Genomic DNA, 15,564 nt, shown 5'->3' with positions numbered 1-15,564 from the left:
TTTCTCTGTGTTCATTTTATTACAACTAAATCATCATAGCAGGAGCACATTTCATTCATTGTTTTGGCCCTACATGTGTAATAATCACTGTGTACAAAATCAGAATCTGGAAAATGATTCAAAATGAGACAACAACTAGCCTACTCGCACTTCTTAACAAACCCACACAATCCCACATAAGTATGAACATAAAACTACTTCTAGAGACAAGTTCTTGTAAAATGGTTCTGAAACATGAACGTCGGCTGATGACATGTTGTTGATCCGGGTGACCTCTAGTGAAATCGATTGGTTAGTACAGTGTAAATCATAGCTTTTTTGTAACTTACCACTGTCCTTGTCTAAGCTGTATAATTTGTCCATCTTTTCAAGGTAGTTTTGTGAAGTGGATTTGTTATTTATCTGTATAATATTTGCTTCAGCTTCCTGATCACCTCATACAATCAAATGTTCATCGATTTCATTTATTCACCAGTACATTGTAGAGCAATGTTCATAAAGTTTATTCAAAACACATGACGTTGTGAGTTCCACGTTGGCCCCGGACGTGGCATCAGGAAAGGACACGAACGGTGCTCGCCTTTTCCTCACTTCGAAGTCATAAACTGAGCTAACCACACGTTTTGTATTATATCAGAAACATTTAAGAAAGGCGCTCAAATTTTAAAAATGGGGCTTACAATTTCGTCCATTTTTTCTCGACTGTTTGGCAAGAAACAAATGAGAATTCTGATGGGTAAGTGTTAGCTAACTACTGAACAGTGTTAGCGGTGCAGAAGTATAGCAACTACGCTAGTTAAGCTATGCTAGTATTAATACATCATCAGTTGACTACTTGTTTTTTAATTACTATCAGTAGTATAGATTTAACAATCTCATCAATATAGCTTTTGGGCTACAAAACTTCAATGTACGGTAATAGCATTGACAAAACGCTGTAAATTTACGTCATTGGATAATGTGGTTAGTTAAAAACTAAGCAGTACTAGTGTGTAGTACTAGCTTGCTAGCCAATATTGTTCTAACTTGTTGTAGGAGAAGTTAACTTGTTAGTTAGGTGGCTAGTTTGTCAATATGTCTCGAGGCTAATGCCTGAAGAGCTTAGCCTATATCAATCATCTCTACACCGTACGTCATGATCAGGGCCAATAAGTTAGCTAGCTAGCTAGCACTAAATATTGGTACGGCTGGGCCAGGGTTGTTTACGCTAATGTTAGTTAGGTAGCGAGACTACCTACGCTAGTTATAATTATAACCAACCAGATACAGATCGGAGCCAAAATCACCTGTGTACATCTTGAATTTTACTGGTCCCAGTCTCCGTAATGTAACTAGCTAACTAGCTACCTACCATAAGCTTTTCTTCCTGCCCTATGATATGACATAGCTAGCTCTAATCTTTTGTGTTCTGGCATATTACAGTTGGATTGGATGCAGCAGGGAAAACGACGATCTTGTACAAATTAAAATTGGGAGAAATAGTGACCACTATTCCAACTATTGGTAAGAGATTCAGTGTCAGAGAAAGGACAAATCAGTGTCAATCCTCCTAATTTTCTTGTTATTTGTATATCATCTTAGAAGCGGCCTTTGCCCAGGCCTAGAAGTTCATTTAAAGATATTTGGTCTGATGTGTATGTTTAGGTTTCAATGTGGAGACAGTGGAGTACAAGAACATCTGCTTCACTGTTTGGGATGTGGGTGGCCAGGACAAAATCAGACCCCTCTGGAGACACTATTTTCAGAACACACAGGTGTGTGTGCACACACTACTATGCACACACACACACACACACACACGAACAAGGACGAAATGCACATGGGGCAAGTCTGCCAAAGGTCTGGGCTAATTTCAAAACTGGTGTCTAAAGTTGAATACATTTAACATTAATTTAACTGACAATTGTATCCAAATGGACATACAAACACCACCAACCTGTGTTTCTAGTTCTATGGTGAAGAAACAGTTGGAATGAAGCTTTATTCTTGTTCTATCTGTTTTTTCTCTCCCTCCAGGGCCTTATCTTTGTAGTGGATAGTAATGACCGAGAAAGAGTGGCAGAGTCTGCAGAGGAACTTTCTAAGATGGTATTTAACTGACCCCAATACCTTACCTTGTGTATGCAGGTTGTGATATATTTTCAATAAAAAAAAATATATTGGTCAGTCCACCTGAAGGAAGGACTGCAGCATCAGTCGACACGCGGACATGGTGATCTTAGTTACATGATCATTAAATATTGAGACTGTATTGAAGTTGTCTAACCCCCCCAAAATGCTTATTCTGTCTGTCCAGCTGCAAGAGGATGAGCTGAGAGAGGCAGTACTGCTGGTGTTCGCTAACAAGCAGGACCTTCCAAATGCCATGGCTGTCAGTGACCTCACAGACAAACTGGGCCTACAGAGCCTCCGCAGCAGAACTGTGAGTGTCTTTATGTCTCGCACTAACAGGTCCCCACACACAGACACACAGCCTTCATATTCAGACCACTCTCCTGTCTTGCTCCTCAGTGGCACGTGCAGGCAACCTGTGCCACCCAGGGCACAGGACTCTACGAAGGACTAGACTGGCTGTCCAACGAACTGTCCAAGCACTAAAGTGGAACGACAGGCCGACTGGAGAAAGGGAGAGACAGACAGAGAGAGAGAGAGAGAGAGAGAGTGAGAGAGGGAGAGAAAAGAACAGCAAATGAAGGGGAAGGAAGATCAAGACATCCAATCAAGAGATATTTGATCTCCAATTACCTGTTTGCGCAGGAAGGACATAACTGTCGGACAATGCAATCAATACTTATTGGAACATCTTTTTTTCCCCCTCTTTTACTTTATAGTCATCCCTACACATCCCTTTAATTTACTTCCTTATCCCTATTTCATATAGCAGCAGATAAGTTGTGCTTTCAGTTGCATGTTCGGCAAATGGCAGCAGGAGACATCAAGTAAACAGCGAGGAGAATCTTTGGGAGTTTTCTTTTCTTCTCACCCCTATGCAGTGCTCAGTTAGAGTAGGTAGATGTTGTTCACAACAACAAATGCAGGAGAGGAGTTACAAGTTTGGTCTGACATTTTTTTTTCTCTCTTTTTTGTTTTTGTGTAAATATATATTTTTATGGGCAACTTGTACCCGTCTTTGTAGCTCCACTTGGCCTAATGGACATTGAGCCTACAAGCCCAGCTGGCCTTTCCCCTCCTCACCTCTGTGTCTTCACTCCCATGCCATTGCATCTCAGGATAGGTCCAGAGCAACTACAACAAGATTAGAAAGGATTTGGAATTGATATAAACTGAAGGCTCCTGTATGTTACTTCTTGGCCTTGATCTAATCCTTTCTTATCTGGTTGTGTAGTTGCACTCTCCTCCCCAGAGACAGATACTTTACCAGTGATGTTTTTCTGTCCTGTTTCAACAGGACAACGTTATGCAATAAGTAATTTCCCCATGTGCTCTGATGAAAGTTATGGGAAGTGGAAACCACAGGGTTTTGTGAGCACAGATTGCTTGAATGTGTGTGGGCACTCCCTCAACCAGGATGTTTCTGTCTTTTGTTTTAATACTGGAGACCCCCCCCCCCACCACATGCTGAGACATTGTGCCTCAGGCAAGTGTTCAACAGAAGTGGAAACCCTGACCCTACCTGTCCAGCATCCAGTCAATAGGCCTCTAAAAAGGGGTGAGGAAAGGTAGGCTGGAGTTCCTCAGTATTGGTCCATGGCCAATGTACTTGTGGTACAGTTGAGTGGCATTCTATGACCCAGCAGTGTTTGCTAGTGGCTTCTGTTGGTATTTTGACGGCTGATATGTGCTTAATCTGACTCTGCTTTCCACCTCTCTCTAACACACACACCTGCCCTGTAACTGCACTGGGCAAACATTCCAACCAATGCTTTGATAATTTGCATGGAGCTGCCACTGTTAAATTGTGCTAATTGTTTTACAAAAAATCTAAATAAAGAAAATGACTATATTAAAAAAAACAATTGTCTTGAGTTTCTTTCATAGCAATGAGTCATACTTACCTTAAGGCCTGCCTCAGTGATCTACCCTGGAGGGCTATTGAACCACAAAGCACATCCTGCCCATCTTTCCTATCCGGTTGTAGCTTCAGCACATATCTGCAGATTTGGGTTTTGTGTTTAATACAGTATGAGTTGTGATCCTAATTTACACTGTTATACATGTGCAATATTTCATTTATGTACCTTCTAACAACATGCAAGGTTGTTTCAGTGACTACATTCCAGAGAGCCTCCAGTACAAACCCTTAGTGATCATTAAATGGCAGCTTCATTCCACCAGAGGGTTAGCTTGCATGCACTGTGGCTCACTGCGTGTGTGTCAGTATCAGGCTCTTAAGAAACCCCAAACCCCTCCCAAAGAAGATTTAAGAAACTGAAGGCAGGAGAGAATGACTCTAGAGCAGGGTGGTTATACTTGGGCAATTGAATTAATCATATTCAAGTATGTATTGCAACAAAGCAAGGTTTATCTAAACATCCTATCATAGTGCACTGTAATAGAGATATGAGAGGGTGTGTTCATGATAATGAATCAGAAAATGAGGTCATCTTGGTTTTAACAAACAAGGTGTTTGTTTGAACAATAACAAGTTCAACTTCAGTTGTTTCTCTAGAACAGTGGCTCTTAACCCTGTCATCAGGGAACCCCTGTCCTGCATATTGTAGATGTTTCTTGGCTCCAACACACCTAATTCAAATGCATGTTCGTTACCAGGCTTCCAGGTTCAGGCTTTATGTTCAGGCTGCATGTACGTACAGGCTTCTACAGAGCTAGATAACGTTTTTTTTTTACTGTAAATTACGGCTACTTATATTTTATTATATTGTATATTTTGTTTAATTCTAATTCCACTTAATACTGCTAGATTATGTACCCCTAGTATAGATAGTTCACATATTTCAATTTTAGGTTCCTATATGTTTATTGTTTGCACCTTCCTGCCAAAGCAAACTCCTTGTCTGTGCAAACTTTCATGGCGAATAAATCCCATTCTGATTCTTAATCAGGTTAGTTGGAGCAGGGAAAAATCTAAAAGATGCAGGAAAGGGGGTCCCTGAGGACAGAGGTTCCCTGAGGACAGGGTTAAGAACCACTGCTCTAGAACAACCTTTCTTTTTCTAAACCTTCATCCTCTATTGTGTTTGTGTGTAATGTATTTCATGTGTTGTTTTGTCTGTGTATCTGAACCCTAAGTCTGCGAATAAAGTTTGACAGATTATAACAGGGTCATCTGGAACAAACAGAAAGGAACGTGTTATTGTGCTGGAATTGAAATTAAGAGAAGGATCGCAGAACTAGCAGACAGGGCGTACTGAGGGTTATTTAGGTGCTTTCCTGTGATAGCTGTCGTCAGCTCTGGGAGGAGACTCATGGGTGGGGCGGCACTGTCACTGAACATAAAAAGAAATCCCGGAGCTAAACCAGTCCTTTCTATTCTGCTGTGGTTTCACCCCCACTGCAGAAACCATGGGGTGAGTTGGATTTTTTTTACATACATGTTTGCATAACATATTTAGGATGTGTGTTTTAAAGTTTGTGTTTTACACTTGATATGCTTAGAACATGTAATTTATGACTACAAAGGGTACTTGGTTTGAAGTGGGGGGAAGGCAATCATGTTGTTTTCTGGATGGAATTAGATATCTAATTAAAACATAGCATGTGGTTAGGATCTGTATATTTATGAATTATACTTGTGTAGTTATATGAATGAGATAAATCCACCTTGGGTACGATACATTTGTCATATGTGTTCCTACTTTGTTATTCCGCAGGACTGTGACCTTCGATCTTTAATCGGTTACTTCTGGAGCCCCTACTCCATGGAGCCCCACCCTTTCTGCTTGCTGTAATTGGACATTCATGGGAATAACCCATACCTGTGTAAGTTTAAACACCCTCATCATGTCTACATACAAACAGATGACCCAAAACAATAACAGCAATGAAAAAACTATGAAGAAAGACGTAACAATGTAAATTAATTAGTACATAATCTGCCCACAATTTGTTTCCCCATAGTGAGGAGGCGAGAGAAGAGGAGGAAGAGATGGCGAAGAAATCCCCGCTGCCAAGGGCAGGGTCACGTCACTCCCTTCGCCGTCCTGTCATGAGGACACAAGCATTAGATGCGGCCTGCAATAGGCAGTAACAGCTGACCTCACACGCTGCCTCAGGGCCAGCATAGGCCACATTTGATGTGTGCGCTGTAGTGAGCCCTACAAGGGTGACTCTGCGCAGGTTAGCATTGCACTTCGTTTGCTAACCTGGACCGGGTGTAGCCCTGATGCAGACTGTGATGATGGCTGCCTGCCTTAGGTACAAGTCCAATGCGTCGTGTTCACATACATGTACGGCAGGGAGCGGCGCGTGCAGAGCCAGTGCTACAATAACGCACTGACCTCAAACCACGAACCAAAAAACCTAGACTACAGAAGCAACCAAACCAAAGCCAAACAAATACTTTTTTCCAATTCCCCTTTCCCGGTCGGCTTCTGGTTGTCTGTGTTGCTTGGTTCGGCGGCTCGGGGGGGCCTGCTGAGAAACACAACCCCTTTATTAAAAAATAAAGCAGAACGCATTTTTCTGAGAAAAAAAACATTAAAAACTGTTCCAATAAAAACTGTACAAACCTTTGCAACTGAAACAATGTGGTCTATTAATCATTTATTTCCATGTCTGTGAAGATCATAAAGTGAGGAGTATACTAAAATATGGATAGCCTACTTAAAGCAAATGTTGCTTGGAGCTTAAATTGTTGGGATTTCATAACCTCAGCCTAACTGTTCTTCAGTGTCATCATCATGGAGTGGGCTGATTTTTCATATATGTTATATATAGACTATATTATAGGCTAATATGAAAAAGAAGCACCCTAACATTAGCGCTTAAAGTTTGGATAATTCTTAGAACATAAAACCAGATCTGCTGATCTAAACCCTGTCAAACAAAGAGACAACAAACCTCTCATATAGCACACACACCCAAGTCTAGCCTGTTAAACCATAAAGCACATCCTGTTGCATTTTATACCTGTACACACCCCGATGTTATGTATGTCAGCCCCAACTGCACGTAAGGGACACAATAAGACAAACATACAAAAACAGATCAGTCATAGCCTAACTCATAACATGATGACAGGGCGATTTTATGGGATGGGTATTGCTTAATCTTAAAGCAAATCAAGAGTTCACAGGTTCAATTTTTTCCTGTAAGTCACTTTGGATAAACGGATATGTTAAATTAATGCATTATCATTTGACTTGGCAAGGTGTGTTGTTATGACTTGGTTAGCAATCAGAAACAAAAGCAAACACACTGAGCAGCCTGCGCTGAGCATATATAAAACTTGTTTCCTTGCAAACGAAACCATACAGTGAAGACAGTCTCGTGCTTTAAGGAAATGAAAGAGGCAACTGTCACTCCTTTCAACAGTGCATATTTATAGGTTCGCATATTAGGTTTAACATTAACTTTTGCGTTAATTTACATGTTAAAGTTATTAAAGTGTGCACGTGTACTGAAGCCACATTGTATTAGAAATAGTCACATAAACATAACTATGTTAGCCTACAGTTATATATAATTACATATGTAGGCCTACTATACAATTATATGATTGTAGAGTTCACATAGTTTAATTCTTACGTGTTATCTTGCCTCATGCTTTGTAGAAATGTTATTTTATTATAGGCCTATCCAGTCAACCAGTGAAGAACCCGTTTGGTTTCCATTTGGCCATAGGTAACTTTTTCAGATAAATCGATTAATGCACTATAACTATTTGGTGTGGGATTAGGCTAGTGCATACTCTATACCCAGTTATACAAGATGCTTTCTTTTGATGTGTCGGGGCTTTCCAACACAAGAGGACAAGGGGAGGAGTCCATCTGATTTTTCCAGTTGAGTTTCTGGCAGTAGCCTATAAAGCTATCCTCTACGTATCTTCTGCAGAATTACTATCGGAACACATTGACAGTAAGTTGTATGCATTTGCTAGCATAATTAAGTGAACGGAGTAATATGTTTAATATGAATCTGTCTGTAGAACTATTATTATACACTCAGAAAATAAATTCTGATTATCAACATGTTTCAATCCGTAAGCTAATACCTGTTTATACCTTCTGTATATATTAACATATATATATATATACATATTAACATATGTCACGCTGCATATAGGCTACTATGGGTTAGGCATTTTCATGTGGCCTCACAGAAACAACTAGGGTGGAGAGTACAAAGGGAAAGGGTGGGAAAAGGTGTTTGGTAAAACAGTAATAGAATTTGATTTCTGACATCCACACATAATACAACTGAAATGCAAACACTTATCTCAATGTACACATTTCTCACTTTCTAGGCGACAATGGATGAGGAGGGTGAAGACAGTGATGACGATGACAAGGGAAACAACCTCATGATGATTTTTGTTTCACAATGACTGAACAGTCCTAGACCCTAGTCTACTCCCAGGGGTAGACCACACAATTTCACGAGTAACGGTGAGATGTGTGGACAGAAATCACATTTTACAGACATGATACGTCTGGACCTTGAGTCAACTACTTGAACAGGAAGTATATTTTATCTTCCATCATGTGTGGACTCTCAAAATGGAACAACATTTGTATTTTGCTAATATGAAGAACAGAACTGTATTGTGTTGTGGGTGGAACAGCACAAGTGACAAGCTGTTCGCTTGTGCTGTTTCACCCTGGTTAAACTGTTGGTATATCCACAGTTACCCACACCTGTGTTATTATTATAACAATGAGGGTGATCATTACAGGGTAAAAAGGCTGGGCAAAATAGGGACTACATAAATGCCAATATCACAGCATGTGAATCAGTGAATCAATATCATTGAGGGTATGATGTACTTTATAGTATATTGTGGCATCCCTGTCCTATTTAAAAGCCTCTATCTGTCACTTCAGATTAAAACTTAATTCAGAAGTTTTTCTCTTACGGAAAGATACATCGTCTTTGGTTAAGGCGACTTTGGAGTTCACACATGCCTTTTGTATGATGTGTTTTCTACATGTTTGTTTATAGAAAAGCAAAATACCCCCAGGTAGAGCTACTTGAATTTCCGCACTTTCACAGTTTTGGAAAGGAGAAACTCCCTAAGGGAATGCACAGAGAGTAACAAATTAAATGTTTGTTGCTAAATGTCTAAATGTAACAAACAGTATCAAACCAAATTACAATTTGTGTTTTGTCAATACTGTCTTATTTGTGTTGTTCCACACACATTGTAAACACTATGATGTTACAATGCAGACGCATTATGTGTATATGCATTATATTTGAGTATTTCTGTCGCTTGGTTATATGGGAAGGGACATCAATTCTAAAAGGTTGAGGTTTGCGCTGTCATAATTCTGTCTTATTGTCATAATTCATAACAGTGTCAAAGCAAATCCTTTTAAAAATGAACCCATAAATTAAAACTGTCCCGCTGAATGTAGTGAATAAAAGAATGAGATTATTATCACCTTTAATTAATCAGAAGACCCATTGAAGACATAAGAATGACATAAGAATCTCTTTTTCAAGAGAGTCCTGGCCAAGACAGGCAGCAGCATACATACAAACATAGTTACAGACATTAGGAGTAGCCAGGTACATTAAAAACATTTAAGGAACTTAAGGAATCTGTCTGTACGGCTTTCATTTTTTAATTAAAAGCATTAAGCGAAATTAATTCCTTTAGTTTCAAGACAGTTTGCAACATTTCCATTCCGAGGGTGCAGAGTACACAAAAGCCTTCTTTCCAATTTCCGTACAGGCATAAGGGACAGATAGCATGACGCAGTCCGGAGAATGCAAAGAGTATTTCCTGGCACTTTTCTGCTTTATAAGGACACAAAGGTAGTATGGGAGCAGCCCAAGAATGGCCTTATATATAAAGGCATCAATGACAGAGCCTACGGATGGTCAAAGCAGGAGATGCATGATTGAATGGGTTTTAATCCATACTGTAAATGACACATTTGTTAAACACGTACACATGCCTTGACACAAGTCAACAACACACAACGAGCAAACCAGAAATACAGACGGAGCCTTGAAACTTGCAACAAATAACAAAATGGTTTAAAGGCAGGAAGCATTCAAACCAAAATATCCCACCCCCTTCTTTTAAAGCCACTCCTCCCAAAAACATGAATGGGCTGCCTGACTTCTGCCGGGAGGTAGGTAGGTAGACAGACAAGTAGCCCATCCAATCATTAAATTTGATCCGAATGCCATCCAATCATTTCGTTCTGTCCAATGTAAATGATGGGTCATGTTTTTTACAGCCACAGATATCGGATTTAGAAAATGTTACTGTCAAACCATTCATTGGTTGCTATGGGGATGTTACGTTTATTTTTGCAAATATGACAAATAGTGCTTCTCCACAACATTATCTACTCTGCCTTTTAACTGCTCCCACTCCAATCTACCAATATGACAACATTTTAGTCATGGAACCATGAAATACATGAGATACAAAAGAATGAAATGAATGCAATTCTATTTACTGCATAAAAAGGCACAGCAGATTGATTAAACAGTAAATGATGCTATTGGATCTGGGTCATGGAGGCCTTCTTGAACAACGGGTTGCACAGGGTCATGGCAGAGAAGATCCGCATTAGAAGAGACTGGTTTTCAGGTGGTACCTCTTCTGGGGCCTGCTGGGACACACTGCATGAAGCTGGAGTAAGGAGAGAATCAGAGAGACAATTGTCCATCCAAAATGCTTTCAAATGTACAATTATTTTTCCTATAAACAATCTATGATGTATAGTCTTTCTTGCTGACTCACAGATGCAGATTGATTGGTCCTCTACTGCCTGAGTTGACTGGACATTGTCGGAAAAATCGGAAAAAATGTGGAATTATGGGGGAAAATGTGGTGTATCTGAATTAACTGATTAGGATAGTCTACTCTCTTCGAATATAACAAATTACATTTGGCTTTATATTATTACTATAAATACCAGGTCACCTTACTAAATGTGTGAAAAGTGTGTAAAATATATGACCATGTATAGGCCTTACCATAATGTTAAATGTACTCTTTGCCTTCTTGACAATCATTTTATTCTCTGCACTGCCCTCTTCTTTGAGTAGCCCATCAAATGGATTGCTTTTCACATTACATCTGGCAGACAGCGTAGGGCTTGTTGAAGATTTGGCACTTGACTTTGAATCCGGGGACAGAATGTCCATCACTTGTTGGACCATCGCTTTAGTGAAAAGATTCACAGTGTTATTATAGAGTACTGAGCTGTCTGAACCCACTGAGCATCCAGAGGAGGGTCTGTTTCTGGGGCATCTGGAGACGTGGGGTGACGATGTCACATCCTGAGAGGCTGTCACCTTCTGGGAGGTTCCCAGAGGAGGGAGGAGGAGTGGGAGGAGTAAACGTTTAACTGACTCCTCTGTGAAGCTGTAAATGAGCTCTGAGGTGAACAGCTTCAATGGCTGTTCCCCAGTCCTCGGACTTCCGGAGAGGACAGTGTCTGAGACGCCTCTCTCAGCTGGGCTCGTGTACGCTAGTAGTGTGTCCACGTCATCAGACATCGCAACTAGCAGCTGATCAACAAGGTCGCGTGAGAGGTCACCGATCCTGCCCTCGGAGCTTAGTTGTTCCAGTCTCTGGAGGGCTGTGTTGGGACCATCACCAGGAGATGTGGCTACCTGTATATATTTTGGGTCCACGTGGTCTAGAATGATGTTTACCACATCTGACACTCTGGGTGACAGAGCTGGCTTTCTTTCGATACTTGTATCAATAATGGTGCTTCTGACAATCGGGCTGGCAATGACAGGGACATTTTTGGGGACGGGGTTTCCTGGGAGGGAGAAGGACACGCCCTCCAGCATCTTCTCTGATCCCGATATGCCCGTTCTTGGGGGCTCCTCATCAAAACCCTTGATACCTTCTAGGCTTTTCAACATGGCTCCCACCGTCCTTTGAAGCTGGGAGAGCTCCTCAGAGTTCTCCATCTCCTCAGATTTGGACATTTCTTGCTGAAGACAAACACTTGACTGGGCCTCAGAAAAAGACTCAAAGATGGTTCTCTTATTAAGCCCACTGTGGGTGCTAGTTACAAGTTTTTCTTCACACATAAATGTTGGCTTTTCATTCTTAGGCCCTTGGGACAGTTTTTTCTGAAGGTTTTTGTAGAGATTCACAGTGGCAGAAAAAATGTTCTCACTTATACTTGGGTGTCTTATGGTATTGTGACTGGGGCTGGATTCAGTTGCATCCCTCTCTGTGCTTAGTGGCTCTTCAACATCAGCCTGCTCTTGGCCGTCAACAGCCTTAATAGCTTGGGCCATGTCTTTCACATCTGAAACAAAAGATGTGATGATCTCTGAGGCCTCATCATCAATATCGATCTCAGAAGGAGGTAAAGAGTGTGCGGCTGATTTGAAACTCACAGAATTTCTTAAAAGCACCTCAGTGACCCCATCTTTGACTTTGTTTAGAATGCGCTCAGGTGACAATTTTCCTATGCTGTACAGGTTTGCGTTTGTGGAGGATCCAGGTGAGTCCAGTTGGATTTCAGTCCATGATGAAGCGATGGTCAGCTTTTCAAGATGACTTAGGAGTTGTTCCATATACGGCCTCTGTGGAGGGCTGGACATAGGTGAAGCTCCATCCACTTTTAAAGTAGGCCATCCAACCGCTGCAAACTCGGAACGATAAGCATCCAGAATCAGGCTCATTACTTCTTTGGTGCACAGTTCTAGTTCCTCCTCTATAGGGAGCTGCTCTGACACTGTTGAGCTTGGCAGTGTGAAAAAATTCCTCAACCTTGCTTGCATTGAGCCATAAATCGTCTTGGCCTCAGAAAGCGTGGACTCCGGTTTGGGAGTTGTTGTACCATTCTCGAACCACAAGTGCATGGAAACGTCCTCCATGTCACTGACAAAGCACTGAATAATCAGTGAGGCTGCCGACTGGGCATGGGCCAGGGAGAGAGTGGGAGGAGCAGAGCCCCACATATTCATCAGACTGGCAGAAGCACTGGCACAAGTTGAAGATTCTAAAGAGGATGAAATGGTTTGTTTCTTCAGGATCCCACTGACAGTTCTAGAGGCATTCTTCTGGAAGTTTGGGTCAGATAAAACTTCCGTAAGAGTGCTGGACTTCCCTGCTTCTGAGAAAGCTCCCTCTGAGGCCAATGTTTCCCCTGGCTTCTTACACAGGCACAACCTTTGTAGGCCAACATGGATTACCCTACCCATCTGTTTGATGGCATTCTTGACCGATCGACTGCATCCGGGCACTGGTGAGATACTACCCCAGGTAGAGACCACTGCTGAGATGCTGCTGTTAATGTCTCTGACGATCTCCCCCACCAGCACACTGGTCAGCTCAGGTGAACTGGAGGGTGATGTGGCTCTCAGTGACTGCAGAATAGATTCCTCAGTCACCCCAAAGAGGGTTCTCAAATGGTTGTCTGTCTCAGGCTTCTGCATGGCACTTTGGGATCGTCTTAAACAAGCAAAAGCAACTTGTCTCTTAATACAGTGCATGTCCAGTGTTACATGGACAGTTATTACAAAGTATTATGATTGCAAGTCTGGTCACTAATTTAGTGCACAATTACATGCATTTTCACAAACAGATACACATGTTTTAAACAGTAACACATTTTGGGACCATGCTTGGTAGGAGGCTTTTATAACAACAGCTCTGAAAACAATGTTGCTTGTTATTTCATTCATTTTAAGCATGGAATTTTAAGAGTAATTCAATAATTTACCTTTTGAAGGTAACAGGGTCCTCCAGGTCCTCCTGTTTTAGCACCTCCATAATGGCCGGGACCAGCAGTCGGAACGTTGTCATGGTAATCACTTTCACAATCTCCTGGCAAGCCTTGGACATTTTTTCTCTAGATTCCTTCATTGAATAGTAGACAAGTGACAGAGTGTTTTTGAGTGGCCTCATCAGTTTCATAAATATAGCAGCATTTCTTAGAGTTATTCCTCTAAAACAAGGTTGAGATGCACTTACAGGGTTGTGTATGCTTTGCCTAAGGGCCAGCCATTGTCTGAGAGAGAAATAATGAATAAGTCATTTGCATTTGCTAAAAATGTGAACATGTTGGAGACAAGATATAAAGAAACTGGATCTCACTCGTCTGTGAGGTTCTTCAGGAATTGAATAATCATGGGATAGCAGACATCTTCTGTCTCTGAGGAGTAAGGAGCACTCTGACTCCTCCCCACCCAGTGACCTGAAAGACAACTATCCATTGTCAGACATGACCTTCACTTTATTCACTTGCCAAACCCTAATTTTGAGTCATACATTTAGATCTTTTTCCTCAGCCTGCAGAAATGAAACCCATCGTTGATATAAGGTAGCTTTTCTCAATCCTGCCCGGCATGTTTAAGATGTTTCCCTCTTCCAACACACCTGATTCAAATGAGCGGGTTGTTATCAGGCTGATGACCCATACATTTTAACCAGGTTAACAGGAAGAGGAAAAGAAAACAGGGCAGGGCATGGCAGGGGGTCCCGAGAACCAGGATTGGGAAAGAATAATCGAATCTAGATATAGCTTGCCATACAAAATACACTTGTCGGCGAGCACAATGTGCAAGTTAACTGACCAGAGAAATTACATGGAAAACCCACCTCCATCCATTTTTGCTCCAGGCATATCCGATGACTTTTCTGGCTTCATCTTAGCTTGAAAGTAAGCATAGACCAAATGTCAAATACACTTGGAACTCAGCTCTAATAAATTGGCTCTGTTAATCCGACCAACCATGTCATTTTACCTTGTCAGGTCAGCCCTATATTTCTGCTTTTTAGGGGCTAATGGATCTTTCTTCTTTATATGTGGAGGATTCACCTTCACAAAAAGCGAAAAGACAATCAAATATCCATGTTATAGTTTTTATGTTAGGCCATAGGCTTTCTCAACGCGTTCTATCCAAAAACGTTTGAAGAAGAAATCCTTACCTACCTCCTTTGTTTCCGACATTATCGGAGGTCACGGAAATGTAATCACAAATCTTCAGTCGTCTAAAAGATGCACTCCCGACAAGTAATGCCAATTTAGAACTCAAATTTACCGCATCTCTGTGACGAATTTAGCATATAGCTACGTCAAGTTCACCACGTCATAGTAACACAACTTTTATTTCTTGATGTGTTCTTTTCTTTAGTAACAAAACGTTGACACCTTCGACCTTTAAACTAGCGTCATTATTGTTACACGCAATGGTTAAAGTTGCCATCCACAGTTAATTCTGAACACTAGGCCTATTGCAAACTGGGGGCGTCATTTTGCTTTTCATACCGTTAGATGGCAGTAGAACGATAACTTGACAGAGGTGCATAACCTTGAAAAACAACCTCAAACAAACCCTATTTAGCATAACCCTAACTCCCTAATAATCGTAGATATTCAGCCTATATTTAGGACTGTGTGTAATGTATTAAACGAAGAGTATGGTTTACCTGTACATGCCATTATCTCATTCATATCCATTGTTTAATTGATACAATGTCCAAGG

The 15,564-nt window shown here is 41.1% G+C and overlaps 2 protein-coding genes and 1 long non-coding RNA gene across 6 annotated transcripts; 2 read left to right on the top strand and 1 right to left on the bottom strand.

The window, feature by feature from the left end:
* The first annotated feature begins 510 nt into the window (after positions 1 to 510).
* Positions 511 to 3,977, top strand: LOC146258957 (ADP-ribosylation factor 4-like). Its single transcript, XM_084671565.1, has 6 exons — positions 511 to 736; positions 1,423 to 1,503; positions 1,645 to 1,754; positions 2,017 to 2,088; positions 2,297 to 2,422; positions 2,512 to 3,977. The coding sequence occupies exons 1-6, from the start codon at positions 670 to 672 to the stop codon at positions 2,596 to 2,598; spliced, it is 543 nt and encodes a 180-aa protein (XP_084527691.1). The 5' UTR covers positions 511 to 669; the 3' UTR covers positions 2,599 to 3,977.
* Positions 3,978 to 5,372: 1,395 nt separating this feature from the next.
* LOC146258956 (uncharacterized) lies at positions 5,373 to 6,667 on the top strand. Its single transcript, XR_014729752.1, has 3 exons — positions 5,373 to 5,489; positions 5,793 to 5,901; positions 6,040 to 6,667. It is a non-coding gene; the product is annotated as an uncharacterized LOC146258956 (long non-coding RNA).
* A 3,381-nt stretch (positions 6,668 to 10,048) lies between these two features.
* On the bottom strand, positions 10,049 to 15,106 carry LOC146258955 (uncharacterized). 4 transcript variants are annotated; one of them, XM_084672458.1, is made up of 9 exons: positions 15,008 to 15,106; positions 14,824 to 14,897; positions 14,678 to 14,731; positions 14,174 to 14,273; positions 14,051 to 14,087; positions 13,800 to 13,936; positions 11,080 to 13,528; positions 10,844 to 10,880; positions 10,049 to 10,732 (listed from the first exon to the last, which is right to left on the bottom strand). In XM_084672458.1, exons 3-9 carry the CDS (start codon positions 14,724 to 14,726, stop codon positions 10,599 to 10,601), a joined length of 2,943 nt encoding a protein of 980 aa, XP_084528584.1. In that variant the 5' UTR covers positions 14,727 to 14,731; positions 14,824 to 14,897; positions 15,008 to 15,106; the 3' UTR covers positions 10,049 to 10,598. The 4 variants fall into 4 exon arrangements, with proteins under 4 accessions (XP_084528584.1, XP_084528586.1, XP_084528585.1 ...); XM_084672460.1 differs by having other exon boundaries at positions 14,678 to 14,726; XM_084672459.1 differs by having other exon boundaries at positions 15,012 to 15,101.
* Between the last annotated feature and the right edge of the window lie 458 nt (positions 15,107 to 15,564).

This window comes from Hypomesus nipponensis, chromosome 14, assembly GCF_054491055.1.
Source record: "Hypomesus nipponensis isolate SF chromosome 14, ASM5449105v1, whole genome shotgun sequence".
Taxonomy (NCBI): Eukaryota; Metazoa; Chordata; class Actinopteri; order Osmeriformes; family Osmeridae; genus Hypomesus; species Hypomesus nipponensis.
Note: the sequence above shows the minus strand (reverse complement) of the source record. Positions and strands in the feature narration are given on the sequence as shown.

Excerpts from the sequence above, each read along its gene's own strand:
- LOC146258955 (XM_084672458.1), bottom strand. The coding sequence starts at position 14,726 with ATGAAGCCAGAAAAGTCATCGGATATGCCTGGAGCAAAAATGGATGGA. Across the intron at positions 14,274-14,677 it reads TGGAGCAAAAATGGATGGAG|GTCACTGGGTGGGGAGGAGT; the intron begins GTGGGTTTTCCA and ends GTTGTCTTTCAG. Across the intron at positions 13,937-14,050 it reads GGCAAAGCATACACAACCCT|GAATCTAGAGAAAAAATGTC; the intron begins GTAAGTGCATCT and ends TATTCAATGAAG.
- LOC146258957 (XM_084671565.1), top strand. The coding sequence starts at position 670 with ATGGGGCTTACAATTTCGTCCATTTTTTCTCGACTGTTTGGCAAGAAA. Across the intron at positions 1,504-1,644 it reads GACCACTATTCCAACTATTG|GTTTCAATGTGGAGACAGTG; the intron begins GTAAGAGATTCA and ends GTGTATGTTTAG. Across the intron at positions 2,423-2,511 it reads AGAGCCTCCGCAGCAGAACT|TGGCACGTGCAGGCAACCTG; the intron begins GTGAGTGTCTTT and ends CTTGCTCCTCAG.